Source organism: Phoxinus phoxinus (assembly GCF_949152265.1).
Source record: "Phoxinus phoxinus genome assembly, chromosome: 2".
Lineage (NCBI taxonomy): Eukaryota > Metazoa > Chordata > Actinopteri > Cypriniformes > Leuciscidae > Phoxinus > Phoxinus phoxinus.
In genome coordinates, this window is record NC_136877.1 from 22,691,699 (window position 1) to 22,712,469 (window position 20,771).

At 37.4% G+C, this 20,771-nt stretch overlaps 2 protein-coding genes across 2 annotated transcripts; one reads left to right on the plus strand and one right to left on the minus strand.

The window, feature by feature from the left end:
• The first annotated feature begins 83 nt into the window (after nucleotides 1-83).
• Nucleotides 84-12,555, plus strand: traf6 (TNF receptor-associated factor 6). The gene is made up of 7 exons (XM_079590306.1): nucleotides 84-400; nucleotides 1,103-1,404; nucleotides 7,119-7,269; nucleotides 8,940-9,098; nucleotides 9,492-9,563; nucleotides 9,692-9,769; nucleotides 10,168-12,555. The coding sequence occupies exons 2-7, from the start codon at nucleotides 1,103-1,105 to the stop codon at nucleotides 11,035-11,037; spliced, it is 1,632 nt and encodes a 543-aa protein (XP_079446432.1). The 5' UTR covers nucleotides 84-400; the 3' UTR covers nucleotides 11,038-12,555.
• LOC306986743 (proline-rich protein 5-like) lies at nucleotides 12,394-19,852 on the minus strand. The gene is made up of 8 exons (XM_079590321.1): nucleotides 19,701-19,852; nucleotides 18,277-18,357; nucleotides 18,151-18,199; nucleotides 17,988-18,045; nucleotides 17,804-17,904; nucleotides 16,693-16,833; nucleotides 16,509-16,608; nucleotides 12,394-12,877 (listed from the first exon to the last, which is right to left on the minus strand). The coding sequence occupies exons 1-8, from the start codon at nucleotides 19,736-19,738 to the stop codon at nucleotides 12,678-12,680; spliced, it is 768 nt and encodes a 255-aa protein (XP_079446447.1). The 5' UTR covers nucleotides 19,739-19,852; the 3' UTR covers nucleotides 12,394-12,677.
• Nucleotides 19,853-20,771: the final 919 nt, after the last annotated feature.

Consider the following 20,771-nt stretch of genomic DNA (forward strand, 5'->3'; position numbering starts at 1 on the left):
GATAGGTTTTTGTTTATTTTTTGGTACAATGTACCAAAATAGCAGAGTGATGTAATAATCTCAAGCAAGTTCTTTACTGCACTGCTGTCACCTTGGTGAATAACTTCTCGGCTTTGGAAATCAGAGGTAACCGCGCCATCTCGTGGATTTCAATATTCAGTTTAGTACTGCAGTAAAATCACGTCACAAAACTCGTCTTCTGCTCTACTCGGATGGCCTCCGATCTGAGGCCAACAGAGACGTCGACATCACGGTGATTCTCGCGAGGATACGGTTGGGAGTGCAGGTCTGGGATCAGAGTCACGAGGGAGTTTCTGGGCCAGTGACGTTGCGCTTATGCGCTGAATGTTTGGAGTCAATACAGGAAGCATAGTAGACAGCGAGGCCGGACCGAGCCAGGGTATGTAAATTAAAACTATTACGGAAGATTGTCATCTACAATCGAATCATATGTTAAACCAAGAAGATTGTGGTATTATAACAACAAAAATGTCAGGTTATAATGTGTGTTTCACAGGTGACGGCAGGAAAGTTGCTGATATAACGTTAACCGTCGGTTGAGACTGGTTAGCTAATTTCGCCCTTTTAACGTTAACGTTACTCCTATTGACTTCGAATTTAGTTTAATATTTAGATGGAAGATAAGTTTAACCTTTTACAGATGTACATTTTACTTTTACGATGTGCAATGTGGGTATGTTGGACTAAAAAAGTACCTTTCCACTTGTTAAGAGAGAAAAGTTTCTCCCACAAATCAGCCCCGCCCAGCATGCTCGTGAGGAAACAGTACTGCTAGCTAGTTTAAAGATGAATACATAGGCCTGTAGTTTCTCATCCCATGCCTTCCCTCTTTGCATTAGTATAGCGGAAATCCACCTAATATCTGTTCTGTGACCACATCCTCTGCAATTAAGACTTTGAAAGCCTACATATGGAGATGTTTTGAAAACCTAGAGGTCAATTTCTGTGTAACATCCAGATCATATGAAAAGCACCATGTATTTGGGGGGCCAGATTTGTGTTTTGCTGTTATGTGTGTTGTATGGACGAATATCTATTATTTTCACACATCAACAAATAACACTCTCTTGATGTGATTCAGATGGCTTGCAGCGACATGGAGAAGTCCAGCCTCGATGATGACTGCTGTGGGGGGGACGAATACACCAATTGTGCATTAGCCATGGAGAAAGAGAGAGATTCGTATCTGAGCCCGACAGAGAACCCCTCCACCATCAGTGTCTCTTCTAGTATTCCCCCTGACCAGCAAGGCTATGATGTAGAGTTTGACCCTCCACTAGAGAGTAAGTATGAGTGCCCTATCTGTCTAATGGGTCTCCGCTCGGCAGTACAGACACCATGTGGACATCGATTCTGCAACTCGTGCATCAGGAAGTCCATCAGGTTAGTGTATTTGTCACTTTCAAATTTGATCCTGTGAAGCCTACTGTATCATATTTGATATGCAAATTGCTACGGCCTCTAAATGATCAACATGACCAAAACTTTGCTGCAAAACCTGTTGCACACAATCTACTACTTTATTTTGTCTGATTGATAGTTTATACTTTTTTTAGTTAGTAAAAGTCATTTTGGTTTGATTCAAAAAATGTTTTACAGCATTAGGTCATGGTTCACATGTCTTTTTGCTGTGAATACTTTAATTAATTTTATGAAGAAAACAAAATTATTTTTATATTGTTAGTAGTATTTCAAGATAAACACCTACTTGACTAAAGCTACTTATTTAAAGGGATAATTTACCCAAAAATAAAAATTCTGTCATTAATTACTCACCCTCATATCGTTCCAAACGCATAAGACTTTTGTTCATCTTTGGAACAAATGAAGATATTTTTACATACTTATGGATTTGGTACGACATGAGGGTAAGTGATTAATGACACAATTTTTATTTTTGGGTGAAATATCCCTAAGTAATGTATTTTTGCTCAGTTTGAGCCTCTGAGTAAAATTGAGGTGTTTTTTCCTCCTCGGATTTGAGCTCCATATTCTCCCATATACTATATGAGCCATAAAGCCTGATGTATCAAATATGATAATTACGGAGCCCCTAAGGGACGTGGTGGTGGAAAAAATGTAAGATGGGATTTTTTTTTCATTCGCAAAGTTATTTGCGCGCACGCAAAAGCTGTTGTGAGCTTGGACCAAGGTTATAATCGTTAACGAAAACTAGGTGGGAAAAAACATAGTCGTTAACTGAAATAAAAATAAAAACGAGACATTACATAAAAACAATAACTAACTAAAACTGTAATGTGTGCTTGGCGAAACGAACTAAAATAAAATACAATGATGGAGTAAATGTCCTTAGTTTTCGTCTTTGTCAACGCTATTTAAAACACGCAACCTATTAGTTCAGCTGCATTTCGTTTCCCTGCTCTCCCCACACACACACACACAGCCCCTCCCCTCCGTGAACACCTCCATGAAACGTCCAACGTCTCCATAAAAACGAGTGTTCGTTGAAAGCAAGTTTGCGAAAGGTTGGTATCTCGTGAACACCTTTACAAAATCACACATTAAAAAGTGGTATAAAAAATATTTTTAATTCTGAAATCTGAATACAATTTTGTCAGTAGCTGCGTTTACATGGACCCTTATAATCGGATTGAAGGCTCAATCGGATTGAAAAACCTTCATGTAAACACCTTAATTGATCCGATCGAGCTCGATCCGATTGAAATTTCGATCGGATTGAAAGGGGTGGTTTATTCCTTTTGTAATCCGATCAAGAGAACATGTAAACACTTAATCGGACTGAAAACCAAATCTGAAAGGAATGCGCATGTGCAATGACAGCTACCGAGTTTATACAGTACGATTGCGACTCGCATTGTCAATGGTATTGGTGCTCTCACCCATGGGCGTCAGTTTGGTTTGAAATGTGCTGGGGACAGAGACGCATTTTTTTCTTTAAACACTTGCATTTTCCTATCAACAGTGGAAACAACTTTAAATACTCAATCTTTTCTGGTCATACAGAAAGGAATAATGCATCAGTCGCAAGTACTTTTATTTGGGTAAACTCACAATAACAAGAAAACGTTGTGCTTTTGTAAAATAAAATAAAACAAACAGGGCGCGCTATAATTATCTCCATGCGTGAACTGGAGCGCGTCTCAATAATAAACTGAAATACAGTGTATAGCCTCAAAAATATGATGAATATTTCTATATAAAGCTCGAAATGTCCACTTTTAAACTAAAAAATTTTAATCGAAAGCAAATACCGGCTGATTAGGCTGTAATCCATATGAAAGGTGCATTTCTCTCTAAAGGCGCATCCACTTTACAGCGGAGATGTATAGATATGTTTGGAGCCGACACTGATTTAGAAATATATATTTTATTAATAAACAATAAAAATGCCTCATTATTTTTTCAGACATATTATCATTAGTCTGCTTTTGCCGGTGCTTTGCGGCAAGATTTTTGCTTGAGCGCGGAATAGGCTATATTCCTCCATGCACCCAGTATTTAAGCAGAAATTAATATAAACGTGAGAAAAAATAAAACGAGCTCCACAGAACATAAAATATTCATTTTATTTTATTTTTCGTGTTCGCATTTATGAGGAAAAAACAATGTTACGGACGTGACTGCTCTGAAATCGGCACTAAAATATGCTTTAAAACATTCACAGACCTCAATCAGAAAGCACAAAGCCTTTCTTTAAAGTGAATTTCGTTTTGTAATAATTGTATCTTAATTTTAATCAATGTTTCATCAACCAATTGCCTGGATTTATTAAATAATAAGTAAAGCAAATATATCTATATCGCGCTCGTCGTCTCCTAATTAGCAGCTGGAGTTCGTAAATGTTAAATCTGATAAAAAAATAAATAAAAATAAAAAGCAATGGTAAGAGGGTGGCTGTTATGCGCATCGTGGAACGGCGGCGGGAATCGTCTAGTGGACTGATTGTGCATAACTGCGCATGTCTAAAACGATCAAATCAGATGTAAAGCTTGTGACATGTAAACGCGCACATCAACCCGATTACTTTATTTGTCGTCCATGTAAACACCTTGTTCGGATTCTTTAATCGGATTGATTTCATTCGGATTGAGCCATGTAAACGCAGCTAGTGTGTTAATGTCGACCCGAGAAGCGATTGCGCCTTCTTTAGAAAGTTAGTCGCAAGTTTAAGATAAAATGCAGTTGGGTTGTTGATGTCAAAACACTATATAAGCTGTGATTAAATATTAAATAATGTTGTGTCATTTTCGATAACTACTGTCATCTTGCCTGAAAAACAGAACAACCACATATCTGAAGCAACGAGGTTTTCTCAAGATCAATAAGAAATTTATTGTTTGACTGAAGTAAAGCCATCTCTCTCTTTCTCACCCACACACACACACACACACACACACACACACACACACACACACACACACACACACACACACACACACTAACAATTTGTAAAAGCAGTATTTGAAACAGCTGATTCATTAATGCAAGGTACTTGCATTCTTTTGTTTACCATGTTGGACACAAGTTGATGTAAACTTAACATAGAAAAGCAAACCATATCAGCCTCCAGCTGAGACGGTGCAGTATCTTGCCAGTTATCTGGATGTACTTGAAGTGATCAAAATATTCACTGTTAATTAATGATGTCAAGTACAACATATGCAGTATTGTATTGCTATTCAACTGCAATGATTTGCCATAGAGCTGCAGCACATGCGTCTAATGCTGGGCAGTCCAATTCATTGAGTAGCCTAGTTAATTTTGAGATGGTTCCTCTAAATGTGTTGACCCTCTAGAGTTTATTTTTATTTTTTCATGTTTTTTTCCCTCAGATTAAACTCCCTGACACTCTGACAGCAATTTATTGTGTGGCTCAAAAATGGGTTGAATACATGCTGTTCATGTATGTCTTCTTTAGTCTGTTGGCTATTTAGGTTTTTTTCCTGGCACACGTCACTTACACACTTTGCACTTACTGCGGAGTCTTGTGTAGACTGTTTACATATTGTGTGCCCATATGTGCATTTTATGTACTGGTGTTATTGTTGAATACCTATTTCTAAAAGTGTTTTTTTTTTTTTTTTTTTTTTTTTTTTTTTTTTTTTTGAGTTATTATTACACAATACTTCTTTTCTGACCTTTTTTTAATCTTGCCCCTGACAAATAACCCAAATTACAAAAAAAGACGACATTTAAATGACTAAACCTAATAAAAACTAAACTAAAACTAAGCATTTTCAAAAAATAAACTAGGCTATACTAGCAAATCCACTTTAAAAACTGAATCTGAAAACAGTCAAAACTAAATCAAAAGTAAAAACTACGGTAATGAAAAATGCAAAACTGTAATAACCTTGGCTTGGACAGGCACTTCCTGTTTAATGTCCCGCTGGCAGTGCTTCAGAGCTCCGTACGTTAAAGGGATAGTTTACTTTAAAATGGAATTTCTGTCATCATATACTCACTCTCAAGTTGTTTCAAACCTGTATGAATTTCTTTCTTCTGCTGAACACAAAGGAAGATATTTTGAAGAATGTCAGTAACCAAACAGTTAACTGGTCCCATTGCCTGCCATAGTATTTTTTTTTCCTACTATGGAAGTCAATTGCTTCAGTTAACTGTTTGATTACTGACATCCTTCAAAATATATTCCTTTGTGTTCAGCAGAAGAAAGAAATTCATACAGGGTTGAAACAACTTGAGGGTGAGTATATGATGACAGAATTTCCATTTTAAAGTGAACTATCCCTTTAATGGAGCGTTTTATAGTGTTTGAACTTGGACTAAAATATAAAGAAATGCGATCAGTGCTTAACTCCGTTCACAGAACTAAGTTCAGTGAAGTTGGCAATAGTTCTATATTCACATACTAATATATTCACGCTATTCAAAGTTCCCGAATATTCGTGAGTTAAACGTTGTTAAAACACAAACGACATCTGTTTACAATCACAGTAACCTAGACAACGAGCTACAACCCAATTTTTTTTTTAAACAAGCTTTAAAATATAAATGTGTCTCTAAACAGCCGATTGAGAGACAAGTCCGAATAAGGGGCCGTCTGCAAAGTGCAAATCCCTAAACCCTTCTGCACATTTTATATTATTAAACATCAATAGCTTCACTGTGACACTGTACCGTCACCAAATTCAGTTCACACATCTATCCTGCTGGTTATATTACAATACTTTATAATAATTATTTAATTAAAAATTATTTTTATATGATTATTTATTATGAAACAAAATCAACAAATTCACCCTTTTTAGAAAAAATATTCAATAACGTCACACTGTTATACAGTGTAAAGCCATCAAATTATAATTATTATGTGCAATTACTTCCAAAACTAAGTGTTGTAGCCTATTTACATTAGAGTATTGATGTGTGAACTTAATTTGGTGTGTTACAGTGAAGTTATTTAATATTTTTCATAATATAAAATGTGCAAAAGCAGTGTAGTATGACCAGTGGGATACCATTGATGTGTAAACTGAATTGGGTGGCACTACAGTTTGTAACATTGAAGTTAATGACTATTTTTGTAGTCACGTTTTTTGGGTTATATTGCATTCTGCAGACGGTCCCTTCGGACTTGTCTCTCAGCCGCTCCTAAAGATCCATTTAGCCTATATTATAAAGCTCGTTTTAAGTAAAATTTGGTTGTAGCTCTACGTTACTGTTATTGAAAATAAGTATAGGCTAATTTGTGTTTTACCAACGTTTAGCTCACGAGTTATTGATTCCGAGAAGTTTGAATCTGTGAATATAGGCTCCACCTTGAGTTAAGCACTGACCGCATTTCTTTATATTTGAGTCCAACTTCAAACACTATGAAACGCTCCATTAACGTAGGGAGCTCTGAAGCACTGCCAGCGGGACATTAAACAGGAAGTGTCTGTCCGAGCTCACAACAGATTTTGCGTGGGAACGCAAATAACTTTGGGAGGGAACGCAAAAGTTTTGTGTGAGAACGCAAAGTTTTTCAGGGGAACGCAAAAGTTAAAAAAAATTAAATAAAAAATTCTCCAATCATAAATGTTTTCCACCACCACGTCCCTTTAGGGGCTCATAGATGCTCAACAAAATATAACACTTTTTCTTCTGCCTGGCAGGGACACGGGGCAAAAATGTCCAGTTGATAATGAGGTGCTGCTCGAGGAACAGCTCTTCCCTGATAACTTTGCCAAACGAGAGATCCTCTCGCTCACCATCAGATGTCCTAATGTAGGATGCAGTGATAAAATGGAGTTGCGCCAACTGGAGGTAAATTTGCTGGTGTGACCAATACTGTATTCCTGCAGTACAAGAGGATGTAGTTTTAAGGACTGCAGTTCTTGGACTGCATTTCTAGGACCCCAGTTTTTTTGTGACAGCGCCACCTAGCCAATTCTACTCGAACAGAGACCTGATTCAAACTTCAAACAGCTGCAAAGATGACCAATGGGAGTTATTCTTTTTATTTATATTATCTTTCCACTTTATTTATAACATAAGAGTAGGAGCAGCCATTTTAAACTTGAATTTAAACTTAAATGTATTAACATACTAATAAACACACTAGTTTGTAGCGCAGTTGTTTTACCCTTTACTGAACTTTAAGTGGGTCACACATCAGACGTAAAGTGCCAGGCTTGCGCTGTGGCTAATGAATCGAGGTCTCGCACAAACACTGAAAATAGTCCTTCCAAGAAAACTGAATTTAAAACCAGAATATAGGGGCTCATATACTGAAATTAGGTTAAATATATCAAGCGGGTTACCAACGGTTGTGTTTAGGGGTTGGTTAGGACAATATATAATTTACATTTCAAGTCCCCCTGTAGTTAATATTTGTATCACTTAATACTCTTAGTATACGCAGATCCATTAAATGCAAATTAGCCTTGGCTCCTCTCAATCACACCATCTCAGAGATCCACTCGGTCAACTCGTCGAAGTATCAGAATGGTAATTTATTTTATGCATCGCTCTCTACAATGTCGGACACAAAACCGTAATTAATAAGATTAGCCTTTTCTGAGTGCACACGTCCGTGAGTATTCAATTAAGTTGTCTTTCACATCGTATTGCGCTTTAACTGTCAAATACACACAAGGTTATGTAAAAAACACACAAAGTTCACAAACACAGTCGGTTATGTCAGTGAACGTAAACATCAAGTAAAGAAATTGCTTGTGTATATTATATCTGTGTATTAAAGCGACAGCAGCGTAATATACACTACGTATTCGGATATTCGGATATGCATTCGAACATGAGGTGAAATATCCTTAATCGAACTATAAATAAACTATCCGGTTTTTAAAGTGCCATGTGTAGCGGTCTATGATTAGACCGTTTGTTTTTTATTTTATTTTTTGCCATCTCATCCAGTAGCGGGCGCTCTAACGTATTGTAGCGTAGGCCCATGACCAAATCAAGCGAATAATAGCCCCAGTATAGCACCGCTGTTTTGAAAATGAAAGATAACGCACAGAACGGCCAGCCTGAGCGGACAATTACGACCCCAATTCATCTAAAAAGCCGTGTCTGGAAATATTTTGGGTTCTACACCGTAGATGGTATAGTAACCGTTACAGATAAGGTTCTTCTCTCAACATTGACGCACAAATACCTGTGTGTGCTAGGCACGTCTGTGTGCGCTCCGAACTTGTGTTCTCTCTTTTGCATAAAAGGTCCCCTTTAACTTTCTTAAGAATAATTTTGAAATCTTGCCCCAGGTTTTTAAATATGGTTAAAAAAAATACAAGAACAAAAATCTGTTACAGAGCCTAACAATCTGACTTAAAATCTTGTTATTTATTAAAACAGTTCAATATGTTATGCATCGACGACTCGAGAAAGACCTTTCATCAATGCCATTTCAAACTGATTAGTCATAAACGGTCGTCATGGCGGCAACTTGTTTAATTGTTACATTCTTTCTCCCTCAGAGACACTTGTCTCAGTGCAAGTTTGCCACAGCGCCATGCCCTCAGTGTCTGGAGGCTGTTCGTAAGAGCCATCTGGATGAACACAAGAGCCAGCAGTGCTTACAGCGGCTCATGACCTGCCCTGCCTGCGCAGGGAGTTTTGTGTTTGCTACCAAACAGGTGAAAACCTTTAATTCCTTTTCACATACTGGGTATTTTAAGACTGGCGTAAAATTGTTTTGAAAGTAAATCCATAAGCAGGGATTATAAAAATGTTGGTATTCTATTAATATTTTTTCCCCTCATCTAACTTCATTGTTGTGTTAGTATTATTTATTTACTATTGAAGTATTAATACTTTGAATTAGGTTTTATTTGTATATTTTTTTGTTAATTTTAATTTTAGTTTGTTTTAGTCATTTTATGTGCTTTTTGACATTTAATAATTTGTTTTTTAAAATGTATATTTAGCTGTAATTAATTGTTATGCCAGTTTTAGTTTTATTCATTAAAGTTAACAATAACAACACTGTGTAACATTAGTGTCTAAAACTTTTTTTTCCTTTTGTGTAGATTCATGAACAGATTTGTCCTTTCGCCAATACAGTGTGTGAATATTGCGAAATGGAGCTTATTCGGGATCAGGTGTGTCAGAGGATTTGTCACTAATATGCACTTTACCTGAGGCACAACAGTAATTGACTCTGTTTGATACCTAAAATTATACATTATGGAACTATAAAGCTGAATGAATCTGTTCTTATTGTTTTCAGTTGGCATTGCACTGTGACACAGACTGTCTGAAAGCTCCTGTAGCCTGTACTTTCAGCACTTTTGGTTGTCGTGAAAAGGTGGGCCATGAGATTCCTGTTGTATAACACATTTCTATTTCAAATAGATACTGAGCTAAGCTCACTGGTCTATTGATCAAAGATGCCTGAAAAAAATTATATCAGTTTACTTTCCAGAAAAATACTGTTTACAACATTGATCATAATACATGTTTCTTGAGCACCCACCAGATCAACATACTGGTATTATAATTCTTTATGAAGAGTAATGTCTGCTGAAAAATCAGCGTTGCTTTTAAAATATATTAAACTGGAAATCAGTTATTTTATATTGTATTAATATTTCATGTTACTTTTTTGTACTGCATTTTTGTTCAAATAATTGCAGCCTTGTTGAGCAGAAGAGATTTCTTTTAAAAACATTTTAACCTTTTTAATTCTTTGGAAATGTGTTGCAGATGCCGAGAAATGAACTTGCCCAGCACATGCAGGAATTTACACAGATGCACATGCGCTACATGGCTGAGTTTCTGCGTAGCCAAACTCTCAATGGCTGCCTAATGCCGTCGGTTGCCGCCCACTCTTCGTCAGACGAACGTGGTGCCTCTTCCCGGGCGGCAGATTCTTGCCAGTGTAAACAGGAGCTGATAAACCTGCGGGAGACTGTCTTGGAGCTGGAGGGTCGGCTGGTGCGTCAAGACCAACAGATCCGGGAGCTGTGCATTCACAATGAAACACAGAAAAACCAAGTCACCGAACTACGCCGAAAGCTGAGCTCACTGGAAGAGGCCACCCGAGAGCTGGAAGCCCAGCAGTACCAAGGCATCTACGTGTGGCGCTTGGAGAACTTCTCACTCCACCTGCGCAACCAAGAGGCTGGTCAGCCCATAGTCCTCCACAGCCCACCTTTTTACACGGGCCGGCCGGGGTACAAACTCTGTCTCCGACTGCACCTGCAAACCCCCAGCGCCCCTCGCTGTTCCAACTACATCTCGCTTTTCGTGCACACTATGCAGGGTGAGTTTGACAGCCAGCTCTCCTGGCCCTTCCAGGGTACGATCCAACTGGCAGTGTTGGACCAGGTCGAGGGGCAGCACCATGTGGAAGTGATGGAGACCAAGCCAGACCTACAGGCGTTCCAGAGGCCCACCGTGCAACGCAACCCCAAGGGTTTCGGCTATGTTACTTTCCTGCACCTACAGGCGTTGCGGCAGCGTGGGTTTGTGAAAGAGGACGTGCTGTTGGTGCGCTGCGAGGTCACACCACGATTCGATGCTAGCCTCAGGAGGGAGGGGGTCCAACCCCGGGGCCCAGAACCTTCACTTTGAGTTCCTACATCGCTCCTGCATTCTCAAGTTCTCATAGACACTGCTGAAACGAAGAAAATACCAGCTAAACCTTTTTTTAGACTTTCATTATCAGGCTAAGTAATGACGGTTGCATAACTCCCAATGCCTGTCTGTTGTGAAAATGTTTTTATATACAAATGTTTCGCAAGACATTATAGTGCAGTGCAATCAATCAACAAACTTCTGTATGATTAGCAATTTCACTGAATGTCCTGTCAACCAAGCTAAAGGGTGTAAAACATTATGTAATGGTGCTGCTTATGCTCAGTGTTAGCTTCCACAAAATCATTTCACAAAACTACATTAAACCGCTCATTTTTGCTGCCTTACCCACCAACGCAACAGTATGTGCTGTGAGTTTAAATAAAATGTTTTTGCTCTTTTTTTTTTCTTTTTTTTTCATAAAGTACATAATTTTCAGTGATTTGACAAGATCTGACGATTCAAAGCATCAATAGTACAGAGCAGCACTGTTTACTGTGGCTCTACTGAATATGGTGCATCAACTTCAATTAACAACTTCAAAATGTGCATATACTTAAAAGAGTAGTTCACTTTAAAATGAAAATAACCCCATGATTTACTGGCCCTCAGGCGTATATGACTTCTTTCAGACGAATACAATCGGAGTTATATTAATAAACACCCTGATGCTTCTGAGCTTTATAATGGCAGTGGATTGCAAACATCAGATTAAAGCTCAAAAAAGTGCATCGATCTATTATAAAAAAACTCCACACAGCTCTTGGGGTGTTCATAAAGGTCTTCTGAACCAAAGCGATGAGTTTGTGTAAGAAAAATATTCATATTTAGCACGTTACAAAGTAAAATTCTAGCAAATGGCAAATCTGATGGTTGCAATCCACTGCCATTATAAAACCCGAAAGCGTCAGGGTGTTTATTAATATAACTCCGATTGTATTCGTCTGAAAGAAGAAAGTCTTATACACCTAGGATGGCCTGAGGGTGAGTAAATCATGGGGTAATTTTCATTTTAAAGTGAACTACTCATTTAAGGTCAATCATGTTAGTGAATTTTTGACAAAAATGGTATTGTCAATAGTGTAATAATGGATTAAGCACAAGTTGATGGTCATGGCCGCGAATCCACGTGACAAATTTGAACTGCCTGGGGAATCTTTACAGCCTCGCACAAAATTTTCCAATTGCGTGGATTTGTATTGAAATAACTGGAAAATTCGCTAAACAACAGTAAATGTGACCGCACATTTAATGCAGATGGCACCACTAGTTACCTTACTTAATTTGTGTCCAATGTTGGTTACAAGTGTGAATGTTCTACTTGCTTAATTGAAAATCATTGACAAAATAAGTAGAAGTATATTTTCTTTAATCAGTTGGACTAATGTATGCAAGTTAATCTGATAATTGAATTGACACTGGAAATCTGACAAAAATCCTTTTTCATATTGTTTTGTTTTTTTCATCAAAATATTCAGTGCTCAAATGTGTCTTTATAAATTATTGTTAATTTCATGTTTCTGTCTTTTCCTGCACTTTTAGTCCCCACAGATGCTTTCATAACGTGGCAGATTTCAGAGATGTGTTCTAGTCAATCTATGGTCTCTCAGCTGTCTTCTATCCCAGAATACATTCTGCTAGTAACTGAGCAGCTGAATGTCAGAATGAGCATTCGTCACGCTGTGGCGGCGTAGATTTCCCACTCGCTCTGGGTACACCTCCCCTTCCTGTTCTAATACAAGGGACAGCAAAGAGCCTTCAGAGATGTAATGAGTTATCCTTATCTCAGGATGACTCTGGTGTGCTCTTGTGGTGCTTTGTTCAACTTCAGTGCAGCCTAGAGGAATGTGAGAAAGTCAGATTTGTAGCCAATGGTAAAGTCTGTTTGGTTTAAAGGGATAGTTCACCCAGTAAACTATAGTAAAATGATCTTATTTACTCATCTTCATATCCCATGATCCCAAACCTGTATGACTTTATTACATGGAACACAAAATGTAAACAAAACAAAAAAAACATGAGACACTCTTTAACACAAAGTGACTGTGAAATTAGTAAAACATGGACTTCAGAAGTCATACGATAGTTTTGTGTGAGAAGATTGAAAATCTTTACAAAAAAGATTTTCAGAAATGTTGCCGTAGCAACAATTAAAATAAAGTTGTTAAAGTAATAACAATGTATAAAAAAATAAAGCTAAATAGAAATAAAATCCCAAAAGCACAAACTAAATTTAAATAAAAACGGAAAATATAAAAATAAAAGCTGTCAGTAGCCTATGTAAATAATACTAAAATATTAGTGAATTAATTAATTTTTCGAGTTAGATCTTTTCTGTGAATCGTTGATTCAGCTTGACAAATCTGAATGAATACAATGGCTGCATCTGAAATCTCACTCTTGAATAGGTAGCCTACTTTTATTTTTTAAGTAATTACTTTTTTAGTAATTTACATTCGCCGTATTGTCATGTGACCTGTCAGTTGCGTTGCTTCACTGCCTTTCATTACTCCTCCAATGGTCTCATGTGATGATAAAAAGCTGTGTCCATCGGAGGACGGACTTCAAAGTCCTCTTCAGTCATTTCAGACCGGAACATTTTCTATTTGTAATTTTTTTAAATCACAGCTTCATCGGAATCGTACGAAACTTGGTGACACTCACTTGTATGGCATTTGGAATGTGAACACAAAAATAAATTGAGGGCATGATTCGAGCAGGCTAAGTGGTCGTAAAAAAAGTCAAACTTGTGCTCTTCGGTCAAAAATGACCAACCATATGAAATGACCGGGAAATTGACAAAAACAAAAATTCTCTACAAATCGGCCACAATGCAGAAAAAAAGTGCTCAGCAATGAGGGGGTGAAACTAAAACATCAATAGTGCAAAACAGACCCACCCACTCTCACACACACATACACAATTATGAACTGAGGTTGAAATTAGATCAGATCCAGATGGATTAAGCTGTAATAATAATCATATTTAAATACTGATTAATATAATTAATAATAATACATATATTAATTATTAATAATTATAATAATAAGCTGTGATAAAGCATTCCTGTCCATTTTTGTCAACTTTGTATTGAATTTTAATGACTGTAGTTATAATAATGCTAAAACGTGTACACTTAACATTAAAATGTATTATATATATTTTTTATAAACCTTGACAAAAAGTATTATTTGAGAAATACATTCAAATCTACATCTTAAAAGTAAGTAATTTTGTCCAAAAACAATTAGAGAATTCACAAGCCTCTCCATAGAGAGCTATACAGGCATCTAGTGGTAACACCATGAAATTACATGTTTTATTTTATTTTCTATTAACAGATGGCGCTATTCTGACTTCAAAATTTTTATTTAAAAGGCCTTTTTTTCAATGGCAAAAATAAAGCAGAATTGCATAAATATTAATAAGTAGGCCTACCATCAAATCCTCTCAAAATACAAAAATAAATTATATTGGTTTTACTGGGGTGGAGGAAGTTTAATTTGTAGGTGTCCGATCACTTCTGACTGGGAAGATAACACGTGCTACACCCAAATGAGGAGTAAAGTGAGGCACGAGCCTTCAAATTTGGACAGCCTTCGTCGCACCGCGGTAAAGCAATGGACTTTATGCACAGCTACACTACACTACTTCCTGAACTTTAGCCAGCTCCTTTGTTTCCTGTCTGCCATTATTGGACAAACTGATTAATCCAGGTGTGTCTGATTATTGTTGTTGGTCAGGCACACCTGGGTTAATCAGTTTGTCCAATAATGGCAGTCACCGGTTTATGAATATTGTGAATTCTGATATAGCCTACTACTCTTTTCATGTACGTTTTTTTTTTTTTTTTTTTTTTTTTTTTGCCTTCTAGCCTATATAGTAAGGAAGTATGCGATTTCAGATGCAGCCAGATGCAAGTCTGAATGATTTATTCACAGATTCCATTTCTCGAGTTGAACTCGCTGACTCAATGATCCAGTCACAATGGTTAACAGCCCACTATGTGGATGATTATCCATGAATTAACAACATAAATTTGTGTGTGTTCGTCACACAAAGCTACTGTATATGACTTCAGAAGACTTGAAATGTCACGCATGTGTTGGTTTGGAACAGACATGTGGGTTTTGAACATGAGGAGTGAGTACAAAAATATTTTTAATGTGGTGGTGGACTAATATTTTGTTGTTTTGTAGTTGAGGAAATGGCATAATAGAGTGATGTAGTATTTTTGTAGCCGAAACCTGGAAGTTAGCATCACATTGGTTCCCTCTACAAAAACCCAGTAGGATTTTTCCATAGGCTTTTGAATTATCAAAAAAAAAAAAAAACAGTTCTGTGTTCAACAAAAGTTTATAGTTACACATTTTATTTCACAAATGAATGAACACAACTTTTATGAATTTTGAAGTCTACATACAAACCGGCTATAAACGAACTACACCACGGTCGCCTGACTTCAACATGTCCACCACCAAGCTTCTGGCAACTCTTTATTTTAGTCTTAATGAAAAAAAAAAATTAAATCTGAAAGTGCGAGTTAGAATAATTTGCAAGAAAAAAAGGTACGCAAGCTGTCACTGGGGCTGTACCCTTTGTAAAAGGTACACTTTTGTACCTTTTAGGCACGAATATGTACCTTTTAGGTGCAAAAATGTACCTTTTCGGGACGAATATGTACCTTTTTGGTACAAAAGTGCACCTTTTAAGAAGGGTACAGCCCCAGTGACAGCTTGTGTACCTTTTTTTCTGAGAGTGTGTGATGGAGAAAATGAGTTAACCTGTTCTGTGTGATGCTGTTTGATGTCCCAGACAACATCGGCACTCCCATTTAGCAACTGCCAATATGTAAAAGCTTTAAACATCATGAACAGGGCATAGGGTATTATTACTTGTGTGTTGTATGATGACAATTAGGCATGAAAATATCTTGAGCTTGTGTTCACCACAGACCTTATTTCAGGCTTTTAACCAAAAAAAAACAAAAACAAAAAACATTGACTTCAGGGCGATCGAACCAGAAGTTCTAAAATGCTTAATCGTTTCTGGGTTTTGGCCAACGCTATCTCACGACCAATTCGTACGAATTTGTACGAGTGATTAAAAGGTGGCTAATTCGTACGAATTTGTACGACCTCACTCGTACGAATTTGTACGATTTGTCTAAACCCACGTGACGGTTGGGTTTAGGGGCGGGGTCAGGAGTAGGTCATTCGTATGAATTCATACGATTTTGGCAAATCGTAAAATATGTACGATTTAGCAAAAAACGTACAAATTCGTACGAGTGAGGTCGTATGAATTGGTACGAATTAGCCACCTCGTAAAATTCGTACGAATTGCCGTGAGATCGGGTTGTTTTGGCCAACAAAAATACAACATCCCTGCAGCACTCTAATGTGAAAGCATTTTGAGATGGCAACAAAATAGATTCAACCACAATGAATCAATGTTGGTTTTCCTACTTGTGTGCCTGCAGTTCCATAGATAGGGTGTGACCACTAGCGCCACCAGACTTTCAAGCTGGCAATATTCCTTTGAAGGGCCTCTGGATTCCTGAATTCCCTACGCATACATAAGAACAAGACATGAAAAATAGAGATGGTTATACAGCTGGCTTTTCAGCATGGGTTTGCAGTTAACATTCACCTGTAGCACAAGGAGCATCTGTGTGATGGATGCTGGGATGAGAGACAGATTCTTGCACAGTAGGTTACCCAGAGACAGCTTCATTAGGACCAGATCCCTAAAGCCGAGGAGAGTCATCTGTCTCACTGTCAGCTCCTGCCCCTGCATACAAAGAGAAAGACACTGAATACATTTCATGCAAAATCCATCAATATAACTAAACAGGAAGTTTGCATAAACACTAAATCATTCTTTAAAGTCGATGTAATACTTCCCGTTTCTTTGCTTCTGGCTGTGACAGTTATTGTTTTCTTTGTACATTCTAAATTCTTTATTCTAACAGTACAATATTGGGGATCTGCAGCATGAGTTCATCCCATCACAGATATCATGATCACACGGGATGAACTGCAGCAACTGAAAGACTCTCTACCTGATCTGTGAATGCCCACACCGGACACACATTCACAGCAGCAGCATAACAACCTTCCAAAAATTAAAATCATCCATCATCCATCCAATTTACTCAAGTCAACAGCCTTCTCCCAAATTTCGTCAGGCGTGGCATCTCCCCAGTCAATCACTTTGTCCCACAACATCCAGTAGTCGTCGTCAGCCCACGAGATGCAGGACTGTAAAACACTTTCCATGTAGCTTCAAACTTCACAGATGCACAACTAAGACATGTATCGACATGTATAAAAAGGCCATATTGCTGGTCTGCTTCGGGGATCTAGCAGTGCTCATCAATGTCAAAATAACTGATGGTCAATCAAAGACATAGTTATGACCTTTGATAACAACACCTTGCGTGTTCATTACAGCAATCCACTGTTCTACAGACCCTCTTGCGAGTAAATCACTTGCCTATGTGACTTAATTTAACACACACACACACACACACACACGCACACACACATACACCAAACTTTTGAACGATATTGTATATAATACCTGTACAGCTTCTCATGTATCTGGATTCAAAGTTTAAAAGGTGAAGCTCATTTCAGGTTAGTCTGGTTGATATGTGCAACCTCTGGCCTTGTGGGACACTTTTGATGTTTCAAGACCTCACCTAAGTGTTGGAACCTATATTCTAGACAGGGAAGGCCAAGCTCACAAACAGATTTACCTGCAGAGGATATAAAATAGCCTGTAAAGTAGGTAGGATCTCAGAGAAAAATCTGTCCCACACCTGGGCCAAAACAAAAAGCTGTCTCTCTCCAGACTCTCCTAGGGGGGGGAAAGGGATCACGTTAAAGGTCTGTTTCATGATAAACACTCATGCACATACAGTAGATCCACTAGAGTCTCACCTTCATGCTTTTGTATCTCATCCAAAATGATCGATAGACCTTTGGTCAAAATCTGATTCTGCAATCAATCAAGTGAAGCGATATCAGCATGTTTTTCTTCTACCAGTAATCCATTTATTTATTTTTAACCAGAAAAAAAGCATCATGCTCTGGGAACTGACACCTGGAAATACTCTTTGATAAAGAAGCCCATATTCGCCCTTAGAAGCCACCTGCATGGATGAAAGCAAACAACTGGTTAATGTAGTTATTACGCATTTTTAAATGTGACTTCATGAAGTGTTTGTACCTGGTATTTTGACTCAAGGAGTACAGCTCATTCGGCTGTAGTTCCTCTCCCTTGAACACCTTAATAACAGCAGCAGAGATACTAAAGAACAAACAGCATTATGTATTTGAATGTTTTTGAAAATTTAAATAAGCCAAAAGAAATACAAGAACCTTTAAGGCAAATTCACACTGCGCTGACAAAAGGCAACAGACACTTGGTTGTATTTTGTCGGATTAGTGTGTTATCCCTGTCGGAGTCTGTTTCGCTGAATCGGACTTAGAATGTCTAAAAAAAGTGACGTGCCGTAATCTGGTGACCGTCGGCGTTGGACTGCATGGGCAGTGTGATTTTGGCCTTTATTAATATTTACATGTAAAAAATGTCTATACTTATTTGTAAGAGCAATGCTGAGACCCTGCTGGATGGTGTCAGTGGATGGAGCTGCTGAATGGAGGTCTGTTAAAGTAAGTGTGCAAAGAAGGAACTTTCTTTTCATAGCTCAGCCATGTAACATAACAAACTGCTATGTCAGTTCACACCAGGCCATTTCCAGGATTTTAGAGCTGTGTGAAAGTAGACAGGTGGATCTGACACATCACTGTTCGAGAATCTACTTCCTGTGGTGCACCAACTTCCTGTTACTAACTGTCCTGTTCTGTTTACATCAGTTCACTCATTAACCTCAAATCAACTCGTCACTTTGTGTCTTGTTCATTTTAGGATCTGGCACACTGACAACAGCGCAGCATGATACAGCAAAATAATATTAGAAAACTACAATACAACAAGAACAAAATAAGTTGTGGTGCAGTGCACTGTGCACATGCTCATGATGTGCGAGGATCAATGATACCCAGGCTTGAGTCTGATCTGGGTCATGTCCTGGTCATATTCTCCTTCTCTCACCCCCATTTTCCTGTTGACACTCTACGCAGAACCTGATTTCACCAAGTGCAACATGGATCAACATCTTTGTTGATCCTGGAACAGTATACCAATCAGATTTGAGGGACAAGTTTACAGTTTTTGTCAAGTTTAGGCTTACATCAAGGGTGCTACTCCATCAGTGTTATTCATCTATATAATTTCCCTCTGATTTTAAGGGATTACTGGGTATGACTAAATTTTCTGACAAAATATGTTGACCCAGGAAATGGAATGCGTATAACTCTGCAAAATCAGGAAGTGCGACACTGTATGAAATAAAGGCAACATATAGCAGATATTTTGTCTCACATTAATATATTGCTGAGATACATACAGTTTCCCATTGAAAGTTTTTTTCAGCTTTATTCTCAACCATTGTTAAATCAAACTATATAAAGTATTAAAAAAAAAACAGTATAAATAATTTACGATATTATAGATTTAGTCAAATATTTGGCACAGAATTCTTTGTTCCACATATGGTAATTAAGGAACAAAATAAATATAATACATACCGAGCCTGTCCATCACAGTGCAGAAACGAGTATGACATTAGTCCCTTTTGGCTTCACAGCAAAATCTAGAGCAGGTCTTCTTAAAAAACACTGTGGGTTCACAGAGTGAATGTGTGCTCACTTAGTGATATACTGACTGAAAACAAGACTTTTCTAAATTCTTGTTTTCCCTTGAGGCTGGCTCCGACTTCCCTTCCGCACATTGGGTAAATTTGCCTAGTCAACTGGTTACTGATTCATTAGCTATGAGAACGGTATTAGTCATTCATGATAATGAATAATCAGTGTTTTCCTGTGTGAAACTGTGTGATGTTTACACTCTCAAGGATGATAAGAATATCTATACACTACTGTTCAAAAGTTTGGGGTCAGAATAAAAAACAAAATACATACAATTCAGCAAAGGTTGCAAAAGTGACTTTTACAAAAAGTCTATTTCAAATAAATGCCGTTTTTTTTTTTTTTTCGTTTCATCAAAGAATCCAAAAAAGGATCATGGTTTCCACAAAAATATTAGGCAGCCCAACTGTTTTCAAAATTGCTAATAATAAGAAAGTGTTTCTTGATATTAGAATGATTTCTGAAGGATCATGTGACTCTAAAGACTGGAGTAGCCTAATGATGCTAAAAATATAGCTTTGCCAACACCGAAAAATTACATTATATATTTAAATAAAAAAAATATTACATTATTATAATAGATTTATATTATATATTACAATATAATCAAATAGAAAACTGTTATTTTAAATTGTGATAATATTTCACATTGCCTATTACTGTTTTTTTATCAAATAAATGGTGAGCATAAGAGACTTAAAACACATTTTAAAAAACGTACGACCACAAATTTCTGAATGGTAGTGTATGTACATCTAGTCTATTGAAATGAGGATGTCAAGAGCTCACACTATGTAGTATTCATACATTTCCTCAATGGTAATTCAATTGAAAATGGTAATTTTACTGAAAAAATGGTGCCAGGTGTTGATAGAATACAGAAAATTCTAATATTCTTCTAACTAGAAATATAATTACACAGTTTCAATTACTTCAAGTGCATTACAAAAT

What these genes read in the sequence shown, in the direction of transcription:
- LOC306986743 (XM_079590321.1), bottom strand. Translation starts at nt 19,738, where the DNA reads ATGTCATACTCGTTTCTGCACTGTGATGGACAGGCTCG. An exon ending in TTATCAAAGAGTATTTCCAG is followed by an intron (nt 18,046 to 18,150) that starts GTGTCAGTTCCC and finishes GATTGATTGCAG; the next exon opens with AATCAGATTTTGACCAAAGG. An exon ending in ATGGAACTGCAGGCACACAA is followed by an intron (nt 12,878 to 16,508) that starts GTAGGAAAACCA and finishes ACATTCCTCTAG; the next exon opens with GCTGCACTGAAGTTGAACAA.
- traf6 (XM_079590306.1), top strand. Translation starts at nt 1,103, where the DNA reads ATGGCTTGCAGCGACATGGAGAAGTCCAGCCTCGATGATGACTGCTGT. An exon ending in TGGAGTTGCGCCAACTGGAG is followed by an intron (nt 7,270 to 8,939) that starts GTAAATTTGCTG and finishes TTTCTCCCTCAG; the next exon opens with AGACACTTGTCTCAGTGCAA. An exon ending in TGGAGCTTATTCGGGATCAG is followed by an intron (nt 9,564 to 9,691) that starts GTGTGTCAGAGG and finishes TATTGTTTTCAG; the next exon opens with TTGGCATTGCACTGTGACAC.